This window comes from Bos indicus x Bos taurus, chromosome 13 (genome assembly GCF_003369695.1).
Source record: "Bos indicus x Bos taurus breed Angus x Brahman F1 hybrid chromosome 13, Bos_hybrid_MaternalHap_v2.0, whole genome shotgun sequence".
NCBI lineage: Eukaryota > Metazoa > Chordata > Mammalia > Artiodactyla > Bovidae > Bos > Bos indicus x Bos taurus.
The window spans coordinates 25,416,287-25,438,843 of NC_040088.1; the positions used below are offsets into that span (position 1 = coordinate 25,416,287).

General features: G+C 44.8%; 1 protein-coding gene across 2 annotated transcripts in view; it reads left to right on the top strand.

Moving 5' to 3' along the window:
• Window positions 1-20,160, top strand: part of RAB22A (RAB22A, member RAS oncogene family) — a 53,480-nt gene extending 33,320 nt beyond the window's left edge. The window contains exons 4-7 of one of the 2 annotated variants that reach the window (XM_027559000.1): window positions 7,999-8,070; window positions 8,163-8,269; window positions 8,818-8,927; window positions 9,383-13,097. In XM_027559000.1, coding sequence (XP_027414801.1) covers window positions 7,999-8,070; window positions 8,163-8,269; window positions 8,818-8,927; window positions 9,383-9,396 — 303 coding nt within the window. In that variant the 3' untranslated portion in view covers window positions 9,397-13,097. The other variant, XM_027558999.1, reaches the window with a different exon arrangement.
• Window positions 20,161-22,557: the final 2,397 nt, after the last annotated feature.

The following is a 22,557-nucleotide window of genomic DNA, read 5'->3' on the forward strand; positions in this document are numbered from 1 at the left end:
TGGGGAAGGGTCTGGCTGCTGCTGCCGCCCCATTCTTCCCTGTGTTGAGTTCCCTGTTGAGGTGTGTCTGGCAGCTGCCCCATTATTCAGCTCCTGTTTAATTTTGTTTTCAAACAGTGTTATCAAAACAGAACATATGATGGATGCGCTGTGCTATCTTAAAGCTCTTAAAAGTATAGCGGAAGTAATCAGGAGAAATAGTCTGTCCCCACAGTCTTATCTGAGACAGCATAGATGCTTCGAATGGTGTAAAACCCGACAAGCATCATCACAGACAAATGGAGGAGAGCACAACAAGGCGTTCCTTTTGTCCTGGTGTAGACATTGCACATTCGTACAGATTTCACATCTCAAGTTCGTTCTGTTTGGTTTCTTCTGTTCTGTGTTATTTTTTTAAACCACTGGATGTCACACCTATGTCCACTTCCTCATCGAGATGTGTCTGCTTGGTCTCCAGTCCCCACGGCTCCTGCGTTGTCTGGGCCATGTGTGCTGAGGTGGGTGGGCCTTGGCCAAGCATCACTCGCCCATCCTTCAGAAGGGCCGCCTCCCACAGAGCCTCCCTGAGTATGTCCACAGACATAGCCCTGGCATCCAGCCTATTAGCCACAAACTCATGGCTCTTCATACCAGTAATATATGTACCCTTTCAGTGAATCCCACATCTCAGTTACCCCTCCCATATATTTGATGAGACAGCAAAGCCCTCATCATAAAGCATCCTACTATAATATAGATTCCATTATGCCTTGAATCAGAGCCTGTCTTCATAGACACAGTGATGTATAACATCTCTTTTTTTTTTCAGAACGTAAAAAAAGAATAACACGAGGGTTTATGCGTCTCTCTTGCTGTTGCCATGATAGCAGAATTCTGTTAAGTTTTGTAATTAGCTGGTCTGCCTGCCTCTTGTTTCCCCACCTCTAATTGATTCTGCACCAGGAGTCATTGCTCTGAGATGCAAATGTCCCTCACCCCTACCTGGAGCTCGATCACTGAGCCAGCCAAAGGCTAGCGCTGGGAATACAGATGAGGCAGCTGGGCCCAGGAGGCCTGCCCAGCAGAGCCCTGCGCCGTGGAGACTATCAGGAGAGGGACGCTGGCCGTGCACCCCCACTCCAGCTGGTCGTTGCCAAATCATAGGGTTTAAGAAGAGCTCAACATCAACAGCGAATCAGAAATGCTGTGAAAATCCTCCAGGGCGCCTCTGTGAGCCTTTCCTGCTTGTTTGTCCCAGACACAGCCTTTTGGGCCTGGATGGTGCCAGCCTCCGCCAGACTCTCCATTGTCACCTCCTCCCACCAGTTCATCCTCCAAGACCGACCAAACCTTTCAGATCTGCCGTCACCAGGCCAGTGCCTGCCTCACACCCATGTCCCGTCATTCCCTCTGCTTGGAACACCCTCCCTCCCAGCGTTAGCCTGGAGAATGCGTGTTCAGCCTTCAAAACTCTCATCCCATGTTGCTTTGAGGGGGCTTTCCCCACCACCCCTGCCTTCCTCAGTTTGCCACAGGCCCACCTCGTTGAGGTGTGAGTCTGGAGGTGCTCTCTCCCCTTTAGCTGTCCTGACAGCTGTAGCTTCTAAGTCTACTCACTTCTCCCTGTGTCCACTATCAGTGGCCTGCCACCTCTCACTCTCACCCAAGAGTTCCTCTCTCGGTCACTGGTCTCCCTGCCTTCCCTCCTCCCAGCCCCGTCACCCTGTGTCTGTTCTCCTCACAGGACCTAGGGTTCCCTTATGAAAACCTGAATCAGACTCTGTTAACCCTCCTGCTCAGCTCCTCAGGAACTGCCGGCTGCCCCTCTCCTGGGAGCCGCACCCTGTCCAGGGGTGTGCGGAGCCCTCATGGCCTGCACCGCCTGCTCTCCAGGGCCTCCTGTCCAGCCTCCCCTCACCTTCTGAGTTCCAGCCCAGGGGCCTCTGTTCATGTCCTCAGACACACCAGAGTCGGCCTTCACACATAGCACTCCTTGCACCAGAAGACTGTCCTTTGACGCAGGGCATGGCCATCTGGCTCCTTACCAGCCTTTCCGTCCCAGGTTCAGCATCACACCCTCCTGTTTCCCCTCATCCCTCTGCACCTCAGCACCACCCCAGCTCGTTGTACATCAGTTCAGTTCAGTCGCTCAGTCGTGTCCGACTCTTTGCGACCCCATGAATCACAGCACACCAGGCCTCCCTGTCCATCACCAACCCCCGGAGTTCGCTCAGACTCATGTGCTCTATTCATTTCCCTCAGGACCCTCATTCCAAGTTGTAAGTAGCTACCTGTCCACACACCTCTCCTGACAGGCTCTCCCCACAGACGAGAAACTGAGAACCAGGCCCACGGGGTTATGGTCCCAGGGCCTAGCACAGGGCCTGACCTGGTGCTCTGGTATCAGGTAGACCAATTAGCAGGTAGACTCTTCAGTGTATTTCTTTGTATTCTGAACCATCCTTGTGATTGCCCACAACCCCCAGGTTGTACCCCGTCTCCTTGCCTGTTTATCTTCTGTTAGCTCCTTGGGGGCAGGGGCTGTCCTCACATCTATGTGCTCAACCCCTGGTGCTCAGCACTGATACCGGTGGATTTATGTCATTTAATTGCGAGCCCTACTCTGGCACAGGGAAGCAGGCCCAGATCCTCCCCCTACTTTTGTCATGTGAGCAGTGCATGCCTCAAATGAGGCATTTCTAATATCTATGTATTTGTTATTCAGTTCTCTGTAATGAGATTTATCATGGAATCAGAAGTCATCCTAAGATGTAGCCATTCATGATGAACTGACCATTCGGACATCCTTCCCATTTGACCCTCACGTCTTCACAGATGGATTATCCTTGATGGTCCAGTCACAACTGATTGCAAAGTAATTTCATTAAGTCAGTGAAAGTGATTTGGAGAATTCCACAGATGTTATACGAAGCCATTGATGGTAGGGAGCTTCTTAAATTAAGTGAAGAGAAAGCTACTGATCAAAGTGATGACATAAGTGCCTCAGAAGATAATGATGTGTGTATCAAAAGGCCTAGGGAAAACCGATGGGAGTCCTCAGATATTTTGTAAAAGTTCCCTTCCTGTGACAGGACTAGGAAGGGCAAACACGAAATGAAAAATAGATACCATGTTGTGCCAGCATGTGGTTCACGGGAGCTTGGTGTGCTCCAGTTCACAGGGTTGCAAAGAGTCGGACGTGACTTAGTGACTGAACAAGAACAACATGATCCTATCAGAAGAATCATGGTCCATTTATCAATCAACTTTGACTCAGTGTTCATTCAAGAAACTGGCTGCAATAATAAGCCAAAGTTTTTTCTAATATCAGATAAAATAAAACTTGTTTTCATAATTTTTTTCTCAAGACAGAGCCTTTTCAGACCTTTTCATCCCTAAATGAATTAATTTAAAATGATCTTTCCCCACCAATCTTCCTTCACCAACAAGGAGTCCTCCAGAAGCATAGTGACAGACCTAGCTGTTGCGCAAACGTGTACCTCACATCCATGTCAGAAGTGCTCCGTAACTGTAGCAGCAGTATTTCAAATACTTGCCATCTGCGTGTGATCATGTAAAAAAAAAAGGTTCTTAACCGAAGTCTAATAGACACTGCATCCAGTCTTGAAGATTTATGTCCCTGAATCTTAATGTGGTTTCTCCTGACGACCATTTCTAGAGGTCAGAGTGCCAGGAAGACTTGGAGTCATTTGTTGTCACAGGAGTCACATAAGGGATATACTCAAGTTTGAAATCAGGAAAACGTGTACACATCGCTTAACATCTATGACCAGGGTCCACACTGTGGCTCTCAGGCCAGATCCAGCTTACTTCCTGTTTTTTCAGAGCACAGCTGTGTTTATTTGTTAACTTGCTGTCTGTGGCTGCTCTCTTGCTTCCATGGTAGAGTTGAGGAGTTGCGGCAGAGATCACGTGATCCACAAAGCCTAACGTGTTTACCACTGGCCTTTTCCAGAAAAAGCTGTCCATCCCCCGATTTAGGGCCTGATTGGGAGCAGAACTATGCTCACATCCTTTGAGTCTCTTTGTAAGCTGCTGCCTTCTTTTTTTATACCACAAGTACGGTATATAGAAAGAGTTTCAGTGTCAGTCATGGAGGAGTAGCTTGTAACAGGCTAATCCTCACACAGATAACAGTTATGTATAAACACTGGGCAAAGCATTAAAAAACAACTCCGAAGGTCCTTTGGAGCCGCCAGATACAGTCAGGGACTGAAAGGGGAATGACATCGAATGAGACTCAAGTTTTCATGGCTTTTCCCCCAGAAGGCACACCCACGACCATGCAGCACAGGGTAGCCAGAACTCAAGTGGGGGGCTGTCTTCATAGCTCACAGTATTTGAGGGCAGAGGTCAAGGTTGCTAGAGCAGCTGGGAAAAGAGGAGGCACATCCCAGAAAAGATGAATCCCACAAGGCAGGAAGCCCTGAAAATCAGCTTATAAATCCCTTTCCTGGCTTTGCTTAACCCTCAAATTGTGAAAGCACGGGAGTGACACTAAGGGCCTCAACAGAAGCCAGCAGCTGGAGAGGCCATGACGGGACTGAGCAGAGGTCCTGCTGCTGCTCGTGAGAATAAGCAGGGTTTAGAATCCGGTCCTGCCTGTTACGTAAGGCTGAATCAATACCCTAGGATCCCCCAGAAACTGCCAAAGGGCCATGTCTTAGGAGTAGAGACCCACATAGACTCACCCTAACCACGTGTAAAACCATCTAAGGGTGATAAGCCAGTATTCTAACACTTCAGAGAAGATAACGGAAACCAGATATTTTAAATATGTAACTACAGATGGGGAGTCTCACACAAAATGGCAACTGATAAATGAAAATGCTAAAACTGAAAACTGTAAGATCTAAAATGAAAAATCCACCAGATAAGTGACAAATTAACAAATCAGAAGAACAGAGAGTAGAAATACAGGAACATGGTACCTAGAGACAAATTCAAATGATCAAACGTATGTGTGACTGGAGACCCAGAAGTTGTTAAAAAGAAAAAAAAGCGGGGGGTGGGGGGCGGGCGGGGGCGGACAGAAAAGATGTTTCGAGAAACAGTGGCTGAAATTTTTCCATATTTTGGTGGAATTAACTCACAAATCCAAAAGTTTAGCAGACTCACAGATAACTAAGAAATCTGTGTCTAAGTCTATCATGGTCAAATTGCTAAAAATCAAAGTTAAAGAGGAAAATCTTGAAAGCAGCCAGAGATAATACCATAGGCACATGCAGCTTCCATAGTCAGTGGAGGCCAGAAGACAATGGAGCCGTTTCAAAGAGTCAGAATTACCCACTTACCAAATTATCTTTCAGATATGAAGTCAAAGTCATGACATGTTTAGAAGAAGAAAAGCAGAGAGGATTTAGCAGCAGTGGTCTCAGAAAGGTTCTTAGGCTAGAGGGGATGACGCCAGATAGTATTTGAGATCCAAGGAAGAAACAAGAACCACTTGGAACAGTTAATATAAAAATCTGGGGATTTTTCTTTTTATTAAAAAAAAAAATTATTGGCTATTTAATGTAAAAATTATAATATTGAGTTATGTGCATTATCGTATAGATTTAAAATATTTGACAGCGGCACAGAGGACAGTGGGATAAGAAATCTTGCATGGTTCTGATCTTTCACATAAGGTGGTGCATTTTAAACTCTAAGTCAGCTATGAGAGACACACATTGTAGTTACGAGAGCAGCTACCTAAAAGAGTAATACAGGGAGGCATAACTAAAAAACCAATGGACTAATTACTACATTAAAAGTAAACAGTAAAAAACAGTTAATGCAAAAGAAGGGAGGAAGGGAAGAACAGGGTTTTATTTTGTTTTAATGTAACAAAATATAAAGCAAGTAGCAAAATGGTAGTCCTAATATCAGTAAACAAATATATCAGGAAGTATATTAAGTGCTAAAATTGAAACTCCAGTACTTTGGCCACCTCATGAGAAGAGTTGACTCATTGGAAAAGACTCTGATGCTGGGAGGGATTGGGGGCAAGAGGAGAAGGGGACGACAGAGGATGAGATGGCTGGATGGCATCACTGACTCGATGGGCGTGAGTCTCAGTGAACTCCGGGAGTTGGTGATGGATAGGGAGGCCTGGCGTGCTGCGATTCATGGGGTTGCAAAGAGTCGGACACGACTGAGCGACTGATCTGATCTGATCTTAGTGTAAAGGAACTAAATATTCCACTTAAAAGGCAAAGGTTTTCAGATTGGATCAAAAGTCAAAATCAAACAATATGCTGGTTATAGAAGGGATTACCTTACACAGAAACCTAGAGATCATGTGAAAATAAGAGAATGGAAGTGGATATTCTGTGCAGACCATAAGCAAGAGAAAACTAGTTTTTATATCTATAGCAGTAAATAGACTTGAAGAGAAGGGTTACCATCAAGAATAGAGAAGGGGCTTGAAAAGAATAGCATTGGGGAACTTTTCATGTTGATAAAGACATTTTCTATCTTGGGATGGGACAGGATGAATGTATATATACACATTTGTAATTTTATCAAAATTAAGACCTTTTATCAGCCTTAAAATCTTTGCACTTCTCTAAATGAATCTTACTTTACAAATTTAAATACCACACACACACAAAATCCAACAGCCTTGTAAAGGAAGTTGCTGGAATCATGCATCAAAAGTGAAAGCTAGTACCATAGTCTTTGTGCCATCTGATTGCTTCTCTGTCATCCCGGGGAGGGCAATTCAGAGTCTTTCCCACCTAATCATCTGGTTTCCTTAGTTTCTTACAAGTTTTTTTTCTCTCTAAAACTTAACATTTTATTGGAAGTTTTCCAACTTTGACCCCAGAGGCAGGGATCTTTCTCTCTGAGACTAGTAACGCTTAACCTGTATGGTATCACCAACTCGATGGACATGGGTTTGGGTAGATTCCAGGAGTTGGTGATGGACGGGGGGCCTGGCATACTGTGGTTCATGGGCTCGCAAAGAGTCGGGTACAACTGAGCAACTGAACTGAACCTGGATGGATGTTTGAGGCTGGCACTTATTTTGACATCACCCTGCACCTAAACAGTTCTTAGGTACTCACTTCTGATAACAGTGTCCTGTGTTTTGAAGGGGAGCCACAGAACAGAGAGCAGGAGGGGAGTCCCATAGTACTTCTCACATCGCGTGTAGGGGTCAGGTTTCAAAGTCAGGGGATACAACAGAGATCAATCAAGCACAAGTCAATGTCTTGTCTCATACACTGACCTCACATTCACTGAGCGGGAGGCTTGACCAACACACACATGCCCAGAAACCAGGGTTGACTGGGGTGGGCACATCCCATTTTCCATCTGACACCTTATCAAAACAAATGGCCCGCTAAATCAGTCTCACTATTTAGATTGTCCTTCCTTCTCTTCCCTGTTGTGTTGGGGGGAGGGGGAGAGCTGGAGGAGGATGGGTGGGAAGAAACCCTGTACACAGAGTTAAATGCATGTAAATGGAATGAGATATGTACCGCTTTGGGGAATTGCCATGTATGTGGACGATATCAAAAAAGCGAGTTACAAGCTCATCCAGGCCATGAATGTAAATGTCTACTCATTTCTGTAGCACAATCAGCATTTAGATTGCAGGTTATCTTTACGACACCCAAATGCAGGCACTTCTCTGGAGAACTATTTACAGCATTATTTTTATCTCCTTGTTTGGGGAGCGAAAGTTTAAAGGACTACTGAACAAATGAATTTGGAAATTATAACATTGAGTGCAATTAGCCTTTTCAACTGAAACAATTGTTTATAGCACGTATTTAATTCCCATAAAAGTGTATTCTAAAGTACCTTCTGAGCGGCATTTCAGTGTTAGATTTGAAGTTTTTGCCTTTGGTAATTACTGGTTCATTTGCTTTAAAGCATCATGTCATCTTTCTTGGCTCAAGAGAAAGATTACCTTCTGTGTGGGAATAATGGGCTTCAAAGTCTAGTAAGAAACATATTTAACCAGTTTTCCCGATTTTGTTGTTTATTTTTCCCTCTTCTCTGCAGTTTCGTGCCTTAGCGCCAATGTACTACCGAGGCTCGGCTGCAGCTATAATTGTTTACGACATCACGAAAGAAGTAAGGCCTGACATACCATCTTCTTGAGACTATTCTGAAAACTCTGTTTAGGTCGCTTCAGTCTCCAGTTGCTTTCCTCCTTTGTGTTACAGGAGACATTTTCAACATTAAAGAATTGGGTAAAAGAGCTTCGGCAGCACGGCCCACCCAATATTGTAGTTGCCATTGCAGGAAATAAGTGTGATCTTATCGATGTAAGGTAAGTTATTATTGCAGGCGATACCAGTGCTGATTGTGTGTTCTTCTAACAGAGCAGTATCCAGTAGAAGAACCTAGCTTCTGTTTTCTCTCTGACATTGAAAACTTCCTTTTTGTTGTTTGGTTGGGGTCCTGAAGTTTCGAACTAAAATTGAGAGTTCAGACACTCGGACCTCATTAGACTATGTATCGAGACAGGTGTGTAATTTATTTAAACGTCAGTTGCAGCACACTTGAACGTGATCTGAGATTGGTGTAGCCTCAGCTCCCATGGCACAGGGTACTCGAATGGAGAAAGGACATTTGAAGGAAAGCACGTTGATTGGCAGTTTTTCTGGACCACTTCCATGATCCTCCAAGCAAGGGCTGTAGTGGGGGAGGGGGAGGGGAGAAACCATGGTGATTCTCTGACCATTCCATTAGATGCATTGCTAGTGGTTCCAGGTTCCGTTCTGATCATCATAAATCTGGTTAATTACTGGGTTAGATGGGGATCACATTAAGCTCCTGACAGATAGAGTTTGTGATCTACAGTTTATTGTTTTCCAGAGAGGTCATGGAGAGAGATGCCAAGGACTACGCCGACTCCATCCATGCAGTCTTTGTAGAGACAAGTGCAAAGAACGCGATAAACATAAATGAACTCTTTATAGAAATTAGTGAGTATTTGTACCTCATGCATTTCTTTTGTGCGGAGCAACTTAGTACAGCTTTATCTGGCCAGGGGGAACTTCCTCCCTACACAGAGCAGTCTAGACTGGTGGTGTTCTCAGTGGAATGAGATTTGAGAATTGAAGAGTGACAGTGGGTTTTCATATCGGGCTGTAATTGCTGGAGAGCTGCTGCCTGATGACTGGCCCTTCTTTCTAGGAGGAGTGTTGCTCCTGAATCAGTAATGTGCAAGGCCTTGGGGTCCTGGAAGCTGTCATTGTCCTCTGTCTCTTTAAATGTGTTTCAGTTAGTCATCCAAAGTCATCGAATGTGAATAAGATAAATAAAGGGACATGAAATGTGTGTGTAATTCCCCCATAAGAAAGTCCTCAGAAATTAATATGAGGCTCTTGCCAGTGAGAGGTTAAGACACTCTCCCCTCCCCTCCTCTTTCCCTTTCCAGAAGTGTTACAGTGATGACACTCAATGGGAGAGTCTGCTGCATACCTCTGGGACCGTCCATGGATCGTATCTGTTCATTCATTTCATTCCAATTCATCAGAATGTTCACTGAGACCTGTTCCAGACTCGGGGGAGACAGCAGCAAGCGTGACGGGGCAGCCTCTGCGGTCCACTGGGGGAGAGACAGCACACAGGGAAGCAAGACCCTTTCTGATGATGAGCAGGAATACAAAGTATATAAGATAGACTGAAAGGAAAGAGTTTGTGCAGGTGGTCAGGGAAGGCTTCTCTGAGGATGCACTATTAGAGCCAGACCCTGACAGAGCAGATGTGCAGAGCCCTGAGGTTCATGTTAACTGAACAAGCACAAGAAGGACAGGAGAAAGCCACACTGAGATCCACCCTTTGGGGAGATCTGAAAGTAGAAAGGTGCTTGGCCAGCACGTAGAGGAAGGGCCAGCAGGGCCAGGCTGGGACGGCCCCCAGGGAATCAGACCTAGGGGCACACCAGGACCTGGGGGCTGCAGGAAGCCCTGGTGACCCTGACAACTGGCCAGGGCAGGCCCAGCTCCAGCAAGTGGACGACAGTGGCAGGTAGGCCCCTGGCTACCTGGCTACCCCATTACTGGGGTTACTTTTGGTTTTATTTTTAATTTTTGATGTTTTTAGTTTGTTCAGAGATCTGCATTTTATGTAACATGTCACACTTTTTAAATCTGGCCACTTCCTGAAATATTTTCAGAGTACCATGCAGGCCTGCTGGGCCCATCTGCTGCCTGGAACAGCTGGTGGACACTGGTGTGTGAGCCCTAGTCCAGCCCCTTCCTTCCAGCATTAAAAAGCAATAATATTTATCGTCTTCCTAGATTGTAAATAGCAGTTACTCAGATGCATTCCTAAAAGGCAGTGTGTAAAGGTAGTCGGGAATTTTTCACAGTTTAGTTCAAGCTAAAATATCTAGGTATGTGGTATCATAATTATCACTGTTTTTATAAAGTGTTCTATAGCAGTATTAAGAATAGGAAGGTAGTGAAGCCTACCAGCAGTGAAAATCCCTATATAAAAACTAGCCTGTACATACTGATTTTAACTGTGAAGAATAAAAAAAAATATGTTCCAAAAGATTAGAAAAACTTAGAGAGATGTAAATTGAGTTTATTATTTACTGGGCATTGTAAGATCGAGTTAGCATGGGGCCTGGGTTTGCTGGCTTTTTATTGAAGTCTAATATACATGCTGCAGAGTGCTCCCATCAGAAGTATAAAGCTCCAGGGGTGTTCACAGACTGAGTAGACTCCTGGATCAGCACCCATGTCAAGACCCTGAGGCCTTGACAAGAACCTCACCCCTCCCCCTCCCACAGGGAGCCCCCATCCTGATGACCAGCTCTTCTTGTTTTACCTGTTTTTAGACTTTATGCTTTTTAAAACAAACTGGATTTGCTCACGTGTGTCTGGTGTGTTTGACTCTACATCACATCTGGTAGATAGGTCCCCATGAGCACGTGACTCATTGTCATTGCCGTGGAGTGTGTGTCAGGGCGGGCCACCTCCACGGGGCAGTTACCGCCACATGGATAGGCATCTGGTGGTTGTCCCCAGTTTCGAGCTGTGACAAGTAGAACCTCTGTGAGTGTTCTGCTTCGTGTCCAGTGTGCACGACGTGTGCACGTTTTTGTTGGGGTCTGTTTATACCCAGGAGATGATTTGCCGTGTCATCAGGTATGCGCACATTGAGTACAGGTTTGCTGCCCAGCAGCCTTCAGGGTGGTCACACCCATCAACGCGGACACCAGTGGGATCTGAGAACCCCAGTCACTCCATGTTGGGCCGGCAGGGTCGTGACCCGCCACTTTGACAGTGAATGAAGTCAAGCACCTTGCCGGCATTTGTTTACATTTTTATAATATTTAGATAGCCTCTTCTGTGTAGTTTTGCCTGTTTTCCTGTTGGATTTATCTGCCTTTGTCTTAATGTTTATAGTTTATTTTGGCTATGAGTCCATTGTTGATTATGTCTGTTGGAAAGCTCTGCTCTGCACCTTGACTTTCATTTTTGGATCAACTCCTTCCGTGAACTGGAGCTTTAAATCTTAATGTATCCACTTTGTCCTTGCTTTCCCTTGCAGTTAGCTCCTGCTTAAGAAATCCTTCCCTATTCCCAGGTCACAAAGGTGTTCTCTGCTTTCTTCTAAAAGTATTTCAGAGATGGCTCTGTAATACCAGCTGTGTTTTCAGCATCCATTTATTGAGAAATAAATGATGACAAGAGTCAGTAGAACTTATAAGTAAATTTGTGTTGTGGTCATAACAGTGCATGCAGGCATTTGAAAATGCTTGTAGGACTTACTAGGGGTGCTTCCTTGCCTCGTAGGCACCATGCTGTGTACTGCCCTCCCCCCCACCCCGCCCCCCAGTTTGCCAAACATGTGGGTGTCAGTTCGTCCCATGGTTTCAAAGTATCTCAGCACCAGGTGGTGTGTTGAATGGACACTGGAAACATAAAGCTAGAGACATGCTGCTTTCCTCCAAGAGCTTGGGGCCCCATTCAAGGGAGAGAGGAGATCGCTGCCTGAACAAGCATGTAATAATGGGCTTCTGGCTCCTGACTAATGTGAGCGTCCAAGGTGCTAGACAGAGTTAGGAACTGCTCCTGGTACTGGGAGCAGCCCTGAAGTTATCAGGGAGGGTGGGTGACTGGGTGATTTAAGGCTTCTCTCAAAATTGACACTATGCTTCACAGAGCAGTAAAGTGAAACCCATTCATTCTCATGCACTGTTGGTAGGAGAATAAAGTGGTGCAGCCTCTTCAGAGAGCAATTTGGCAGCATCTGTCAAAATTTAAATTGCACATCGTTCCTGCGTTTGTGCTGGATAGACCCTGGGAGTACAGTGTCTGTATCAGACGAACACCCATGAGTGGAACTGCGTGACCCAGCTCTTCCCAGCTGGTCCATTTGTCCTACACCAAGATAGTCTTTGCATTGTTGTTAATGACATCAGAATACTGGAAACAAGCTAACTATCTGTGAATTGGGGATCAATGGCAGGACATCCACAGACGCAGCATCACAGAGCCTGTAGATGAACTCTGCTTGGGCAGTGCCCAGGATGCATGACGTGAGAGCAGTCTGTGCTTTTGCCTGGGTTTTAAGAACAGGGACGGGTACGTGTGTGTTCTGTGCACGTCTGCGCACACCTCTCTCTGAAAGGTGGCCTCTGCTACAAGACAGAAGGATAGGGACATTCTGATGCAGTTTTAACATGTTAAATCTTTTTCATTTAAAAAATGTGTACTAAATGCCAGGTGATACTCTTCTTTGGACCCTGGGACCAAAAAAAAAAAAATGACAGGATATTAGTGGGAAAACTGATGGCAACCCAAAGTCTGGAGTTGGGTGAATAGTGATGTTCCAGTGTCAAGTTCTTCATTTTTGCCAAGTCCCACGGTCATCCCATGAAGTCCCCAAACCGGGGGAGGCTGGGTGAGGGGACCCAGCAGTGCTGCCTGTTACCTTTGCAGCTCTTCTGTATGTCTCTTCTAAACGTCTTTGCAGCATGTTACCTTTGCAGCTCTTCTAAACGTCTCCCAAAGTTAGAAGTTTATTACCTTTTCTTAATTTTAGTGAGACCTGTCAAACTGCAGGTATAGAATGGTCATGTATGAGAATGAAGCCTGAGAAAGTGAATGCTCACTGCCCTCCCTCCTGTCCTCTCGGTTTAGGTCGAAGAATTCCATCCACTGACGCTAGCCCACCTTCTGGCGGAAAGGGCTTCAAACTCCGCAGACAGCCTTCGGAGCCAAAGCGGAGCTGCTGCTGACCGGGCCTCGGCCCCCCGGGCTTCCCGATGAAGTAGGTGGTCCTGACAGGTCTCGGGAGGGCTGGGCCCCGCCTCCGGGGGTCACCTGCCAGTCTTGGATCTTCTTCGGGCAACAAGGATTCACAGGAATTGACCGGTTTCGTCTCCTCTTTGGAGACTGCAGCAATAATACGTCAGTCTGTGGACTTCCGTCCTGTAAAGAATCTCTGTGTACACAGGGACTGCATCGTTGGCTCCTGATCTTGCTGAGAAGGAATGTACAGTTGTGTGGATGGTAGGATAAGATCATTGAGTAGCTTTGTAGTCAAGATTCTATGTCACATTTGTAAAGGGAAAATTAGCACTTTTGTGGTTCTTGAGGAAAAAAAAAACAGCCTTGTGGAGACATTCCTTCCCTTGGTTTCCCGTTGCCACTGTTAGAGGGAATGGTAGCATTTAGAATGTGTGCACTTACCACCGTGGAGAGATGGCAGTTACGATCGTCTGAAGCTGACGTGGGTTGTTTCTGGGGCTGATGGAGAAGCACCCGCCCCTGCCGTCTCTGACGCACTTTCAATTGGGCGCAGCAGCCCAGGACCCTGTCGCATGCGTGTCCCCAGGCACGTCACTCGCACCTTTTTAGGTAAGCTCTGATGATTGAGATGGTGGTGGTAGAGAGGCTGCCTGGAACATGTTGAATTGCAGATTCAGTTTAAACTGACTAGCCATGTTTTTCCAAAAGAAGAGAGGAAGCCCAGAAAGTGGAGTAAATGCTGTCCGTTTTTTATTTAACCGAGCTGTCTTGGTGGGGGAAACAGTTATCTGCAGCTTGCTTAGCACATGTAAAGTTGTAGTCATATATTTATGAGACCACTGCTTACAGATTATAAATTATGTAAATACATTAATAAATTCTACGTTTTGTTTACCACTCCATTCACTCTTGCACCGGCCTGGCGCGCGCACCCCGTTTCTCAGTCCGTGCACGGAAGTTCTTTGAAGCACGTTTTACGTGGTGCAGAAGCATAGAGCATGTGGCTCTGGGTTGGCAAGGGTTTCTCTGCCTTCCCTCCCACCACACCTCCCCTACAGTCCCATCTGGAAGCCACCGTGCAGACAGATGCCACTTGGAGAAGCCTGACGAGTCCCTCCTAGCCTCGGGGTACAAGACCAAGCTCCTGAGCCCATGTCATTTACCTGGTCTTGGAAATAAGCTGCTTCTAGCTTTCACAGCAGCCTCAGACCAACTGTTTGAAGAGCGCTTCTCTTGTTAACAATTCCGCGTCTCTTTCCCTTATTTTCCCCTACCTCTCTTAGTGGTTAACACTCTTTTCCCTCAGGGAGCCTAATGAGCTTTTTAATATAATCTAAAAATAAAGCACTGAAGTGAAGTTGGTGAAAATTTGTTCCTGGTCTAATCTGGCACCCTTCCAACCTGAGTATTGTAAGGGAAGGAAATTTACAAGATTAAATAGGAAATGAAACAGCTTGAATTTCAAACCAAATTGTGTTTTCAGAGCTACCCTTAAACTGAACAGTCAAAACTTTTAAAAATAATGGTTATTTCTTCATGCCCCCCACTTGATATGGTTCGATTTTAATGGGAAAATTATAACTCAGATTAAGTGAAAAACAATTCCTTTCCCCATAGTGTATATCTTGAGCATTTGGAATTGTTTATTCTCTTATTGAAATCATATAGAAGGAATGTAGGTAGTGAACATTCTCATGTTGCTTTGTTTAAAGTGTGCATGGACGCTCTCCTCCCCTGGCATCAAGCTTTCCTCCCCAGTGAGATTAGCAGAATTTGGACAGCGTGCGTGATTCCAGGGCCAGGCACTTCACACTTCAGGGTGGGTAGGCTTCACTTCATATACATCCAAATGGACTGGCCATCAGGCCACTGCCCTGGTGGGTCCCTGACATTCCCCCCACTAGGCCTCTGTCTCCATGACAGCAAAATAAAAACACTCGACTTACCAAGAGGTGAGGCGTGTGTGGCCCTTATTTCAGCAAAAGATGACACGGATCTGATCTCTGACCTTCACAGTTTTTCCACCACAGCTGTCCATCAGCATGGCTGGTTTCATGGTGTCTGGGTGCACAGGGAAGGGTGGGCAGAGCGCTTCCATGCCTCTCTGGTGGGTGAGGCCTCCCCTCCAAACACCTCTCACCCGATTGTGACGTGGGCTGCACAGAGCCCAGCACGATCCATCCTTCCGCCCCCGCAGCCGCCTTCTCCTGATCCTCGTGGTCCTCTCCACATGCTCCCCACACAGTTTGGGGGCCTCTCTTGCCCTCATTTTCCTCAGTCTGTCTCAGAAATTAACGTGGCTCTGTACCTCACATGATGTCTTCTTAATACTCAGCAGTAACAACTGCACCTTGCTCTCAGAATCCATAATCCATACTCGATGAGAACAGGGGAAAGGATGTTTTCCGGTACCTTGTTTGCTTCTGAAGCACAAGGATGGATATTAACATCAGAAGCAGTGTTTTATTTTGAGCCCACTTTGGATTATTCACCTGAGTAAACAGGGATTTAATACATGTTTCATACATCCTTTATTCCTCTTATCATGAGAAAAAGCTGTGAAGGAATTGAGACAGAGCCCATCTATAAAAATCTGCTTTCGGTTCTCTTATGACGCAGGGCCATCTTTAAAAACTTGGGGGACTGAAAAGAGAAAAGCTGTTCATTAGCTCTGAGTGTCTGTTGATTCCTCTCAGAGAAATGAAAATCAGGTCTTTGCTGGCGTCCAGTCCTAGGAACCAGTGATCTCCAGAACTCTCCTTTCACACAAGTGTTTTTCTGATTCTGTGATAACTCATTAATTACCATTTGGTGATTAAAAGAACATAAAGGGGGAGTATGATTAAGTGTCCTTCATCTTAAACTCCTTTTAAGAAGTTATTAGGGAGAAGTACCTACTGCAAGTCCTTCTGGTTCTAAATGAAACCTCCATCACCTGCTCTTCAGCCACAGTCAGGCCCAAGTGCTACACGTTGCAACAGAAATGTTTGGTTCCTTCAAAATAACTCACTTCCTTGTCACCCATGTATGATATTGTGGGAAGTGCCTGCCCCCCATTATATACACACTTCCTGGGTGCCTCCTTGCATCTGAGAGGACTGGACCCTTTGTGCCAGAGGCTCCATCTCTTCAGTGGGCCGGTGTCCTTCTTGAGGCTATCAGCTTTTGTTATTTCTAAATGTGTAGAAAGGGAAAGAAAACCACATTTACTTCCAGAACTTCTCTTTATGTTTTTGTATTTATTTCTTTTCTGCTCTCAAGAAGGAACATAGGTCTGCAAGACCTTCTAAATTAAACCCTGACAGAGCAATGAAAACATCCTCAGATGACATTCCATGGCTTTCCTGGAGACGTCAGACTCCTGGAGACGTCAGACTCCAAACTTTTACGGCATCACGTTAAAATGGGCAAGTTTAATTGAGACAGCAGTACGCTAATTGGCCTGTCAGCCTCGGAGCTTGAAAAGGCATTTGTTCACTGTTAAATGCATCCTTTATGGTCTGAGAGTACGTTTCAAAAGAGGTTATATAAATTCTTACAAGCATCTTTTCACTCTTTTTTTTTTTTCCAGAACACGCTGAGAACGTGATTCATGGCCCCTTAGTGTATAAGAAATAACGTGTGCAGCATGTTATATATGTGACAGACGAGACCCCCCATAACGTTCAGATGTCTCTGCAAGAACCTGTATAAGCAGTGAGGAGACTTTTCCCCGGGAAAAGTCACTGGAATTCCTTTCACTCTCATCTATACCAGGGACCCACTGTAGAACATCTTGGGGTAATGACAGCCCACAGATTCAGGCTGCCTTTCCTCTCTCAACTCATTAGGCTGCAAACGTTCTCCCCCATCTCCGTAATGAAAGTTAAACGACAGTGATAAGCTGGAGAGTGGAAACCTGTGAAAATCCTTCCTTATTTAAATTTGTTGTAAAGGGACCAGCAGCATGACTTGTTTGTTTGCAGGAGATCGTCTCCCTCTTTAAAGTTAGTATTTTTTAAAAGAAGAAATAGGATGTACCTTCAGGGGTCGGGCAGTGACTATAGACCTGCTCTCACTTACACATGGTCCATCAAAAATGTTTCAATGATTCAGAGTAATATTTAGGAGATGTGTTCTAACTCCTATGGTACTGTGATTAAAAAACAGTCCAAGCAACAGAATTATCCAGGAGATAAACATGATGCTGTATGGTTTTAGCAGAGGGAAGTGGGAGTAGAATTTGGCTGACCTTGAACTAAAAGAAATGACCTCTGCCCATTTCTCTTGACAGCAAGGTTACTTGTCTCAACTTCCAGTAATAGAAATCCAGGCAATGTGATCATCCGATTTGCAAGAAACATTAGTGAAATTCTGGGGCATTTGTCCTGTTTTATGTGCAAATGAAAGTTCAAAAAAAAAATTAGGAAGGTGTTACATTTTTCAGGAGCCTCCACTTTTTCAGTCCAAGAGAATGATAAGTGAGTGACCTGTTATGATGAAGTTTCATAGACATAATGAAGAAAGGGAATAAATAGAACCAAGAATCTCCTTATTTCTCAGTTTGTCCTTCAGGATTCTCATAGCATATAAGGAAAATGATTTACCCTCCAAATCTAGAAGGACTTCCAGTGTCATAGATCAACTTTAATTTTTGGTCTGTACCATCAGAAATAACTAATGTCTGTGTTCTTTCCTCTTAGAGCATAATCAATTCTAGATAGGTTAGAATACGTGTGGCTTCCAAACAAAAGGATTCAGAAGTTTAATAAAAAGAAAAATCTGGAATCTTCCATCTTTTCCTTTTATTACCTTCAACATTTTAGGTAGATAGCAAGATTAGAATTTTTCATCAATAGTAGAGTTAAAACCATGGAATCTTAACAAATTTAACCGAGTTGTTTTTTTTTTTTTAATTCATTGCCAGTTCATTTTCACATCAGTGTGGATGGTCCTGGCGTCCAGTGCCTCATCAAAATGCTTCATAATGGAAACAAATAAAATTCTGGGTAGCTTTCCATGAGCGGGAATTCAATTGCCAAGAATTCAGCTAATTAATGGAAAATCCTCAGATAGTACTGATGGCTTTTTGAAAGCGCCTTCTCTAAGTTGGCAGTTTTAAAGTGTAGACCTTAATCATCTAGTTAATCCTGCAAAAGAAACAAAACACACTGGTTTGATGCAACTTCTTGATTTGGGAACTTCTTGTTTCCGGAAGCGAATGGTTTAATGCAATACTAAAGAAGAAATCCATCTTTAAAACAGCATTTCACTCACAGAGCCAGTAATTTTCACTCAGAATTGAAATTGTTCAGGAAGTGCCCACCTTTCAGGTCACAGAGACAAGCCCACCACCCCTTCTTCCACAAGGCAAGGCCAGAGCCCACACTGAGCACCCAGCTGCCATGGGGCAGGTCAGGGCTGCAGGCAACACTCCCCCTCCTACTTCAGAAATAGTCAGCACCCAGCACCCATGATTTCACATTGGAGCTTAACACTTAATTAATTAATTTTTTCATGAAATTTATACTTGAATTGTCAGTTTGACACACACACACACACACACCCCCACTGGAAAAACCTTGAAAGCAGGGCTTAAATTTGTATACCTCCGCTTACTTTGCCCATGAGGTTATTACACAGTTTAGGACACTTTTTCTTAATAATGGATTATGCGCGTAGTGTCAGGTCAATCCAGCATGGGGAGAGCTACCAGCATCTGGTTGGTCAGAGCCACCGATGGGTGCCTCTGTTTTTAAACCATTTGTTGTGTCTTGTAGACAGAGTTTTATGGCCCTGGGAAAGATTTCTTTCTTTCACTCTCCTCCAGCAGCTCAGTCTCTCCATCATCCCACGTTACGAGTCACTCACACAATGGTCCATCACGCCTCTGACCTTCTTAAGAGTTGGCATCTTGACTTCCTTGTGATCGAGGCCGTGATTCTTGCCTTATTTCTCCTTCGCTTTTTGCTGCGGGCTCTCCCTTAAAGACGCAGGGCACCCACCACCACCTCAGTGTGTGCGACGTGCCCTCCTGTACTGCCTTAGTTGGTCACAGCAATGAGATTTGCCCACCTCATCCCACGGCGGGGGGGAAAAAGCAAGAGGCAATGGCAATCAGTGATGTCGGACAACACACAGACTAATTTAGGGGCAAAAGTCTAGTATTTCCAGAGAGGAGATGGGCGGTACTGGTTTACAGTGGCAATATGACCGCGTCACACAATGTTTTCGACCGCTGGCAACAAGGCAGGTTAAGTGTCAGAACTATCACTTAGTTTGTACTAGAACATTTGTTAAACTTTGGAAAACCCTAAGCCTAAAGTCTTGAAAAGAGATATGGAGATAGACGAGCCTAGACATTTTAAAAAATTAAGCTAAGCCGATGTACCAGCAATTCTTATTTCTTCTAAGAATGTCATGCCTTTTCAAGACCTGATGCAAGGAGTAAGATATTTGTGCCTTTTTCTAATAGTGTCTATTATGGGAAAAAAAAAAATCAAGTTGCTTACAGTTTAGACCGCCTTGTTGCACTATAAGCAGCCCAGATTCATAGCCATGGCTCCCCTGCATGATGCGTTGCTTGACTACCTGTGATGAAATATTGTAATGATGGTTTGCCAAGCTTGTATGAATGTTTGAAGACTTTATTTTTGCAGTCATAACCTTGGGCTGGACCTAAGTCTATATATAAACCACATGGTGTCTGTATTGTTTGTAGATGCTGACGAAAGAAAACTTGATCTTTTGATTTTTGTTGTAAGATTTTTCTTTTTATGTTTAGGCTGGTAGTAGATCATTTGCAAATGGTGGTTGATTTGGCATACTTCTAAACTGTATTGTTTCAGCTTGAATATTCTATACTAAACTTTTATAGAGTATAACATGCTAAGTCACTACAAAATTTGTTGTATTGTAAGGCGAGTGTAAACATTTTGTTAATAAAGTGCTATGTTTACAGATAACATATTTGCCCTTCAACTGGTTTCTCTTTGTGATAGTCTTCATCACACATTTTTCTTTTTCCTTTTTTTTTTTTTTTTTGACTGTGTCTTGGGACATGTGTGATTTTAGTTCCCCAGCCAGGGATCTCACCCACTATGGAAGCACAGAGTCTTAACCACTGAACCACCAGGGAAGTCCTTCAGTTCAGTTCAGTTCAGTTCAGTTGCTCAGTCGTGTCCGACTCTTTGCGACCCCATGAATTGCAGCATGCCAGGCCTCCCTGTCCATCACCAACTCCCGGAGTTCACTCAGACTCACGTCCATTGAGTCGGTGATGCCATCCAGCCATCTCATCCTCTGTCGTCCCCTTCTCCTCCTGCCCCCAATCCCTCCCAGCATCAGAGTCTTTTCCAGTGAGTCAACTCTTTGCATAAGATGGCCAAAGTACTGGAGTTACAGCTTTTTAGCATCATTCCAGTCCTTCATCATGTGTTTTTCTTAACTAAATCTTCTGAAGTCATTTAAAAATGATTTTTGAAAACTGAAATACCAGAACTTTGGTAGCTGTGGTGTCTGGTGAGCAGCATGGTATTTGTATCCATCAACCCAGCTCCCAGCATCTCTCCGTTAGTCACCTCCTCCTTCCTGTCCATGTCCTTCCAGGGTTCAGATGGGGGAACCTTGCTGGAGGCAGGCCCGCAAAGCCTCCAGCAAGCATTTTGAGGGAACACTGTTTTCTCACTAACTCAGGTTCATGAGCAAAAAGTTTTATACCATCTTCTGATATCCGGTTGGTTTCATCAAAGATGCCAGCACTGCCATTCACAGTGGACTTCAGCCTGGATGTCCTCGGTGCCATGCCGTGCCCACAGAAGCACAGCTTCACACACTGGTTTTCTCTCTGACCTCCCTCTGAGATAGAAGCAGAGTTGGCTTCATGCTGAGTTTGTGTTGACAGCAGATGTGTTCACCTGAGGGAACCTGAGAGAGCAGAGAAGCCTGCAGACGGACAGACTGGAGTTTGTGCCTCAACTTAGCCCTTCCTGGGCTATGTGGCCTTAGACAAAGTTCCTACCCTCTCTGAGTTTTGTGGCCTGCATCCGTAAAATGAGAAGGTGAAAGGGAGCCAAGCACACTTGACTGTTGGGGGGAGATGCTCGTATAACTGGCATTCAGCACAGTGTTAACAAAGAGTACGTCCTCGCATATAATTTGTTTGAAAATTCATCTCCCTGATCGTCTTCATCTGTTTCAGTTAAAATAGCTGTTTGTCATTAGTTTGGGTTTTTTCATTTCTTCCAATTTTTTGAGACAGGAAGCTCCAGTTGCTCAGCATCCTTGCCAACACTTGGTATGTTCTTTTCCACTTTAGCCATTCTGGCAGGGGAGTAGTGGTATCTTACAGTGGAATTTGCATTTTCGCATTCAGTGTGTTCTTTAGTCCACATCCTCCAGCGCTGCAGGTGATACTACACCCACAGCTAGAGCTGCATGTGTGGGGAGCCCCAGACCCAGGCTCGACTCACAGGTCCTTAGTCTGTTCAGATACACCAGAACAGACAATAGATGGAGTTGAAAGGGGAACCAGAACCTGGTGGGGGAATGCTTGCTGCATATATGAGAGAATGAATTACTATCTGTAGTGAACGAAGAGCGTCCAGGATGCAGAAAGAACCACCCTCAAAAAGGGAAATGAAAGGACCCATAACATGAGAAAACAATTCACACAAAAATACAAGTAGCAAATTAACAAGTTACAGAGTATTAAACTACACTAATGCACATCCAAGCTGGTGAACTAGTGTTTGGCCTGTTGGTGAAAAGGAAACACAGTCCAGCCTCTTAGAGGAGAATGCCCCACCCCTCAGTCCTCATCTAAAGGCACCACCCCCTGGAGATACTGCGGAAGAATTCACACAAACAATAGAATAGTCTTTGCAGCCTTATACATAGTTTCTGGAAAAGGAGCAGAAAGGAATAAACTGTCACATACAAATTAACGTGGAAAGGTGTGTATTGCTGAGTGAAAAATAGCAGGATGTATAGCGTATGACTATATAAAACAAATTACACACATGTACACGTGTATACCCTATGGTCTGTAGCCCGCCAAGCTCCTTTGTCCATGGGATTTTCCAGGCAAGAATATTGGAATGGGTTGCCATTTCCTCCTCCAGGGGATCTTCCCAATCTAGGGATCAAACCCATGTCTCATGTCTCCTGCATTAGGAGGCAGGTTCTTTACCAGTAGCACAACCTGGAAGCCCGCATATTAGGCTGTTATACCTGTCAAAATAGTGCCCTTATGCAAGCCAGTCTCATTTATAGATGCAAGAAAGAGAAAAATCCGTGCCAAAGGGGAAGCAGCAAATGAGCACCTACCCGAAACAAGGATGTTTTGAACGCATGCACAAAGCAA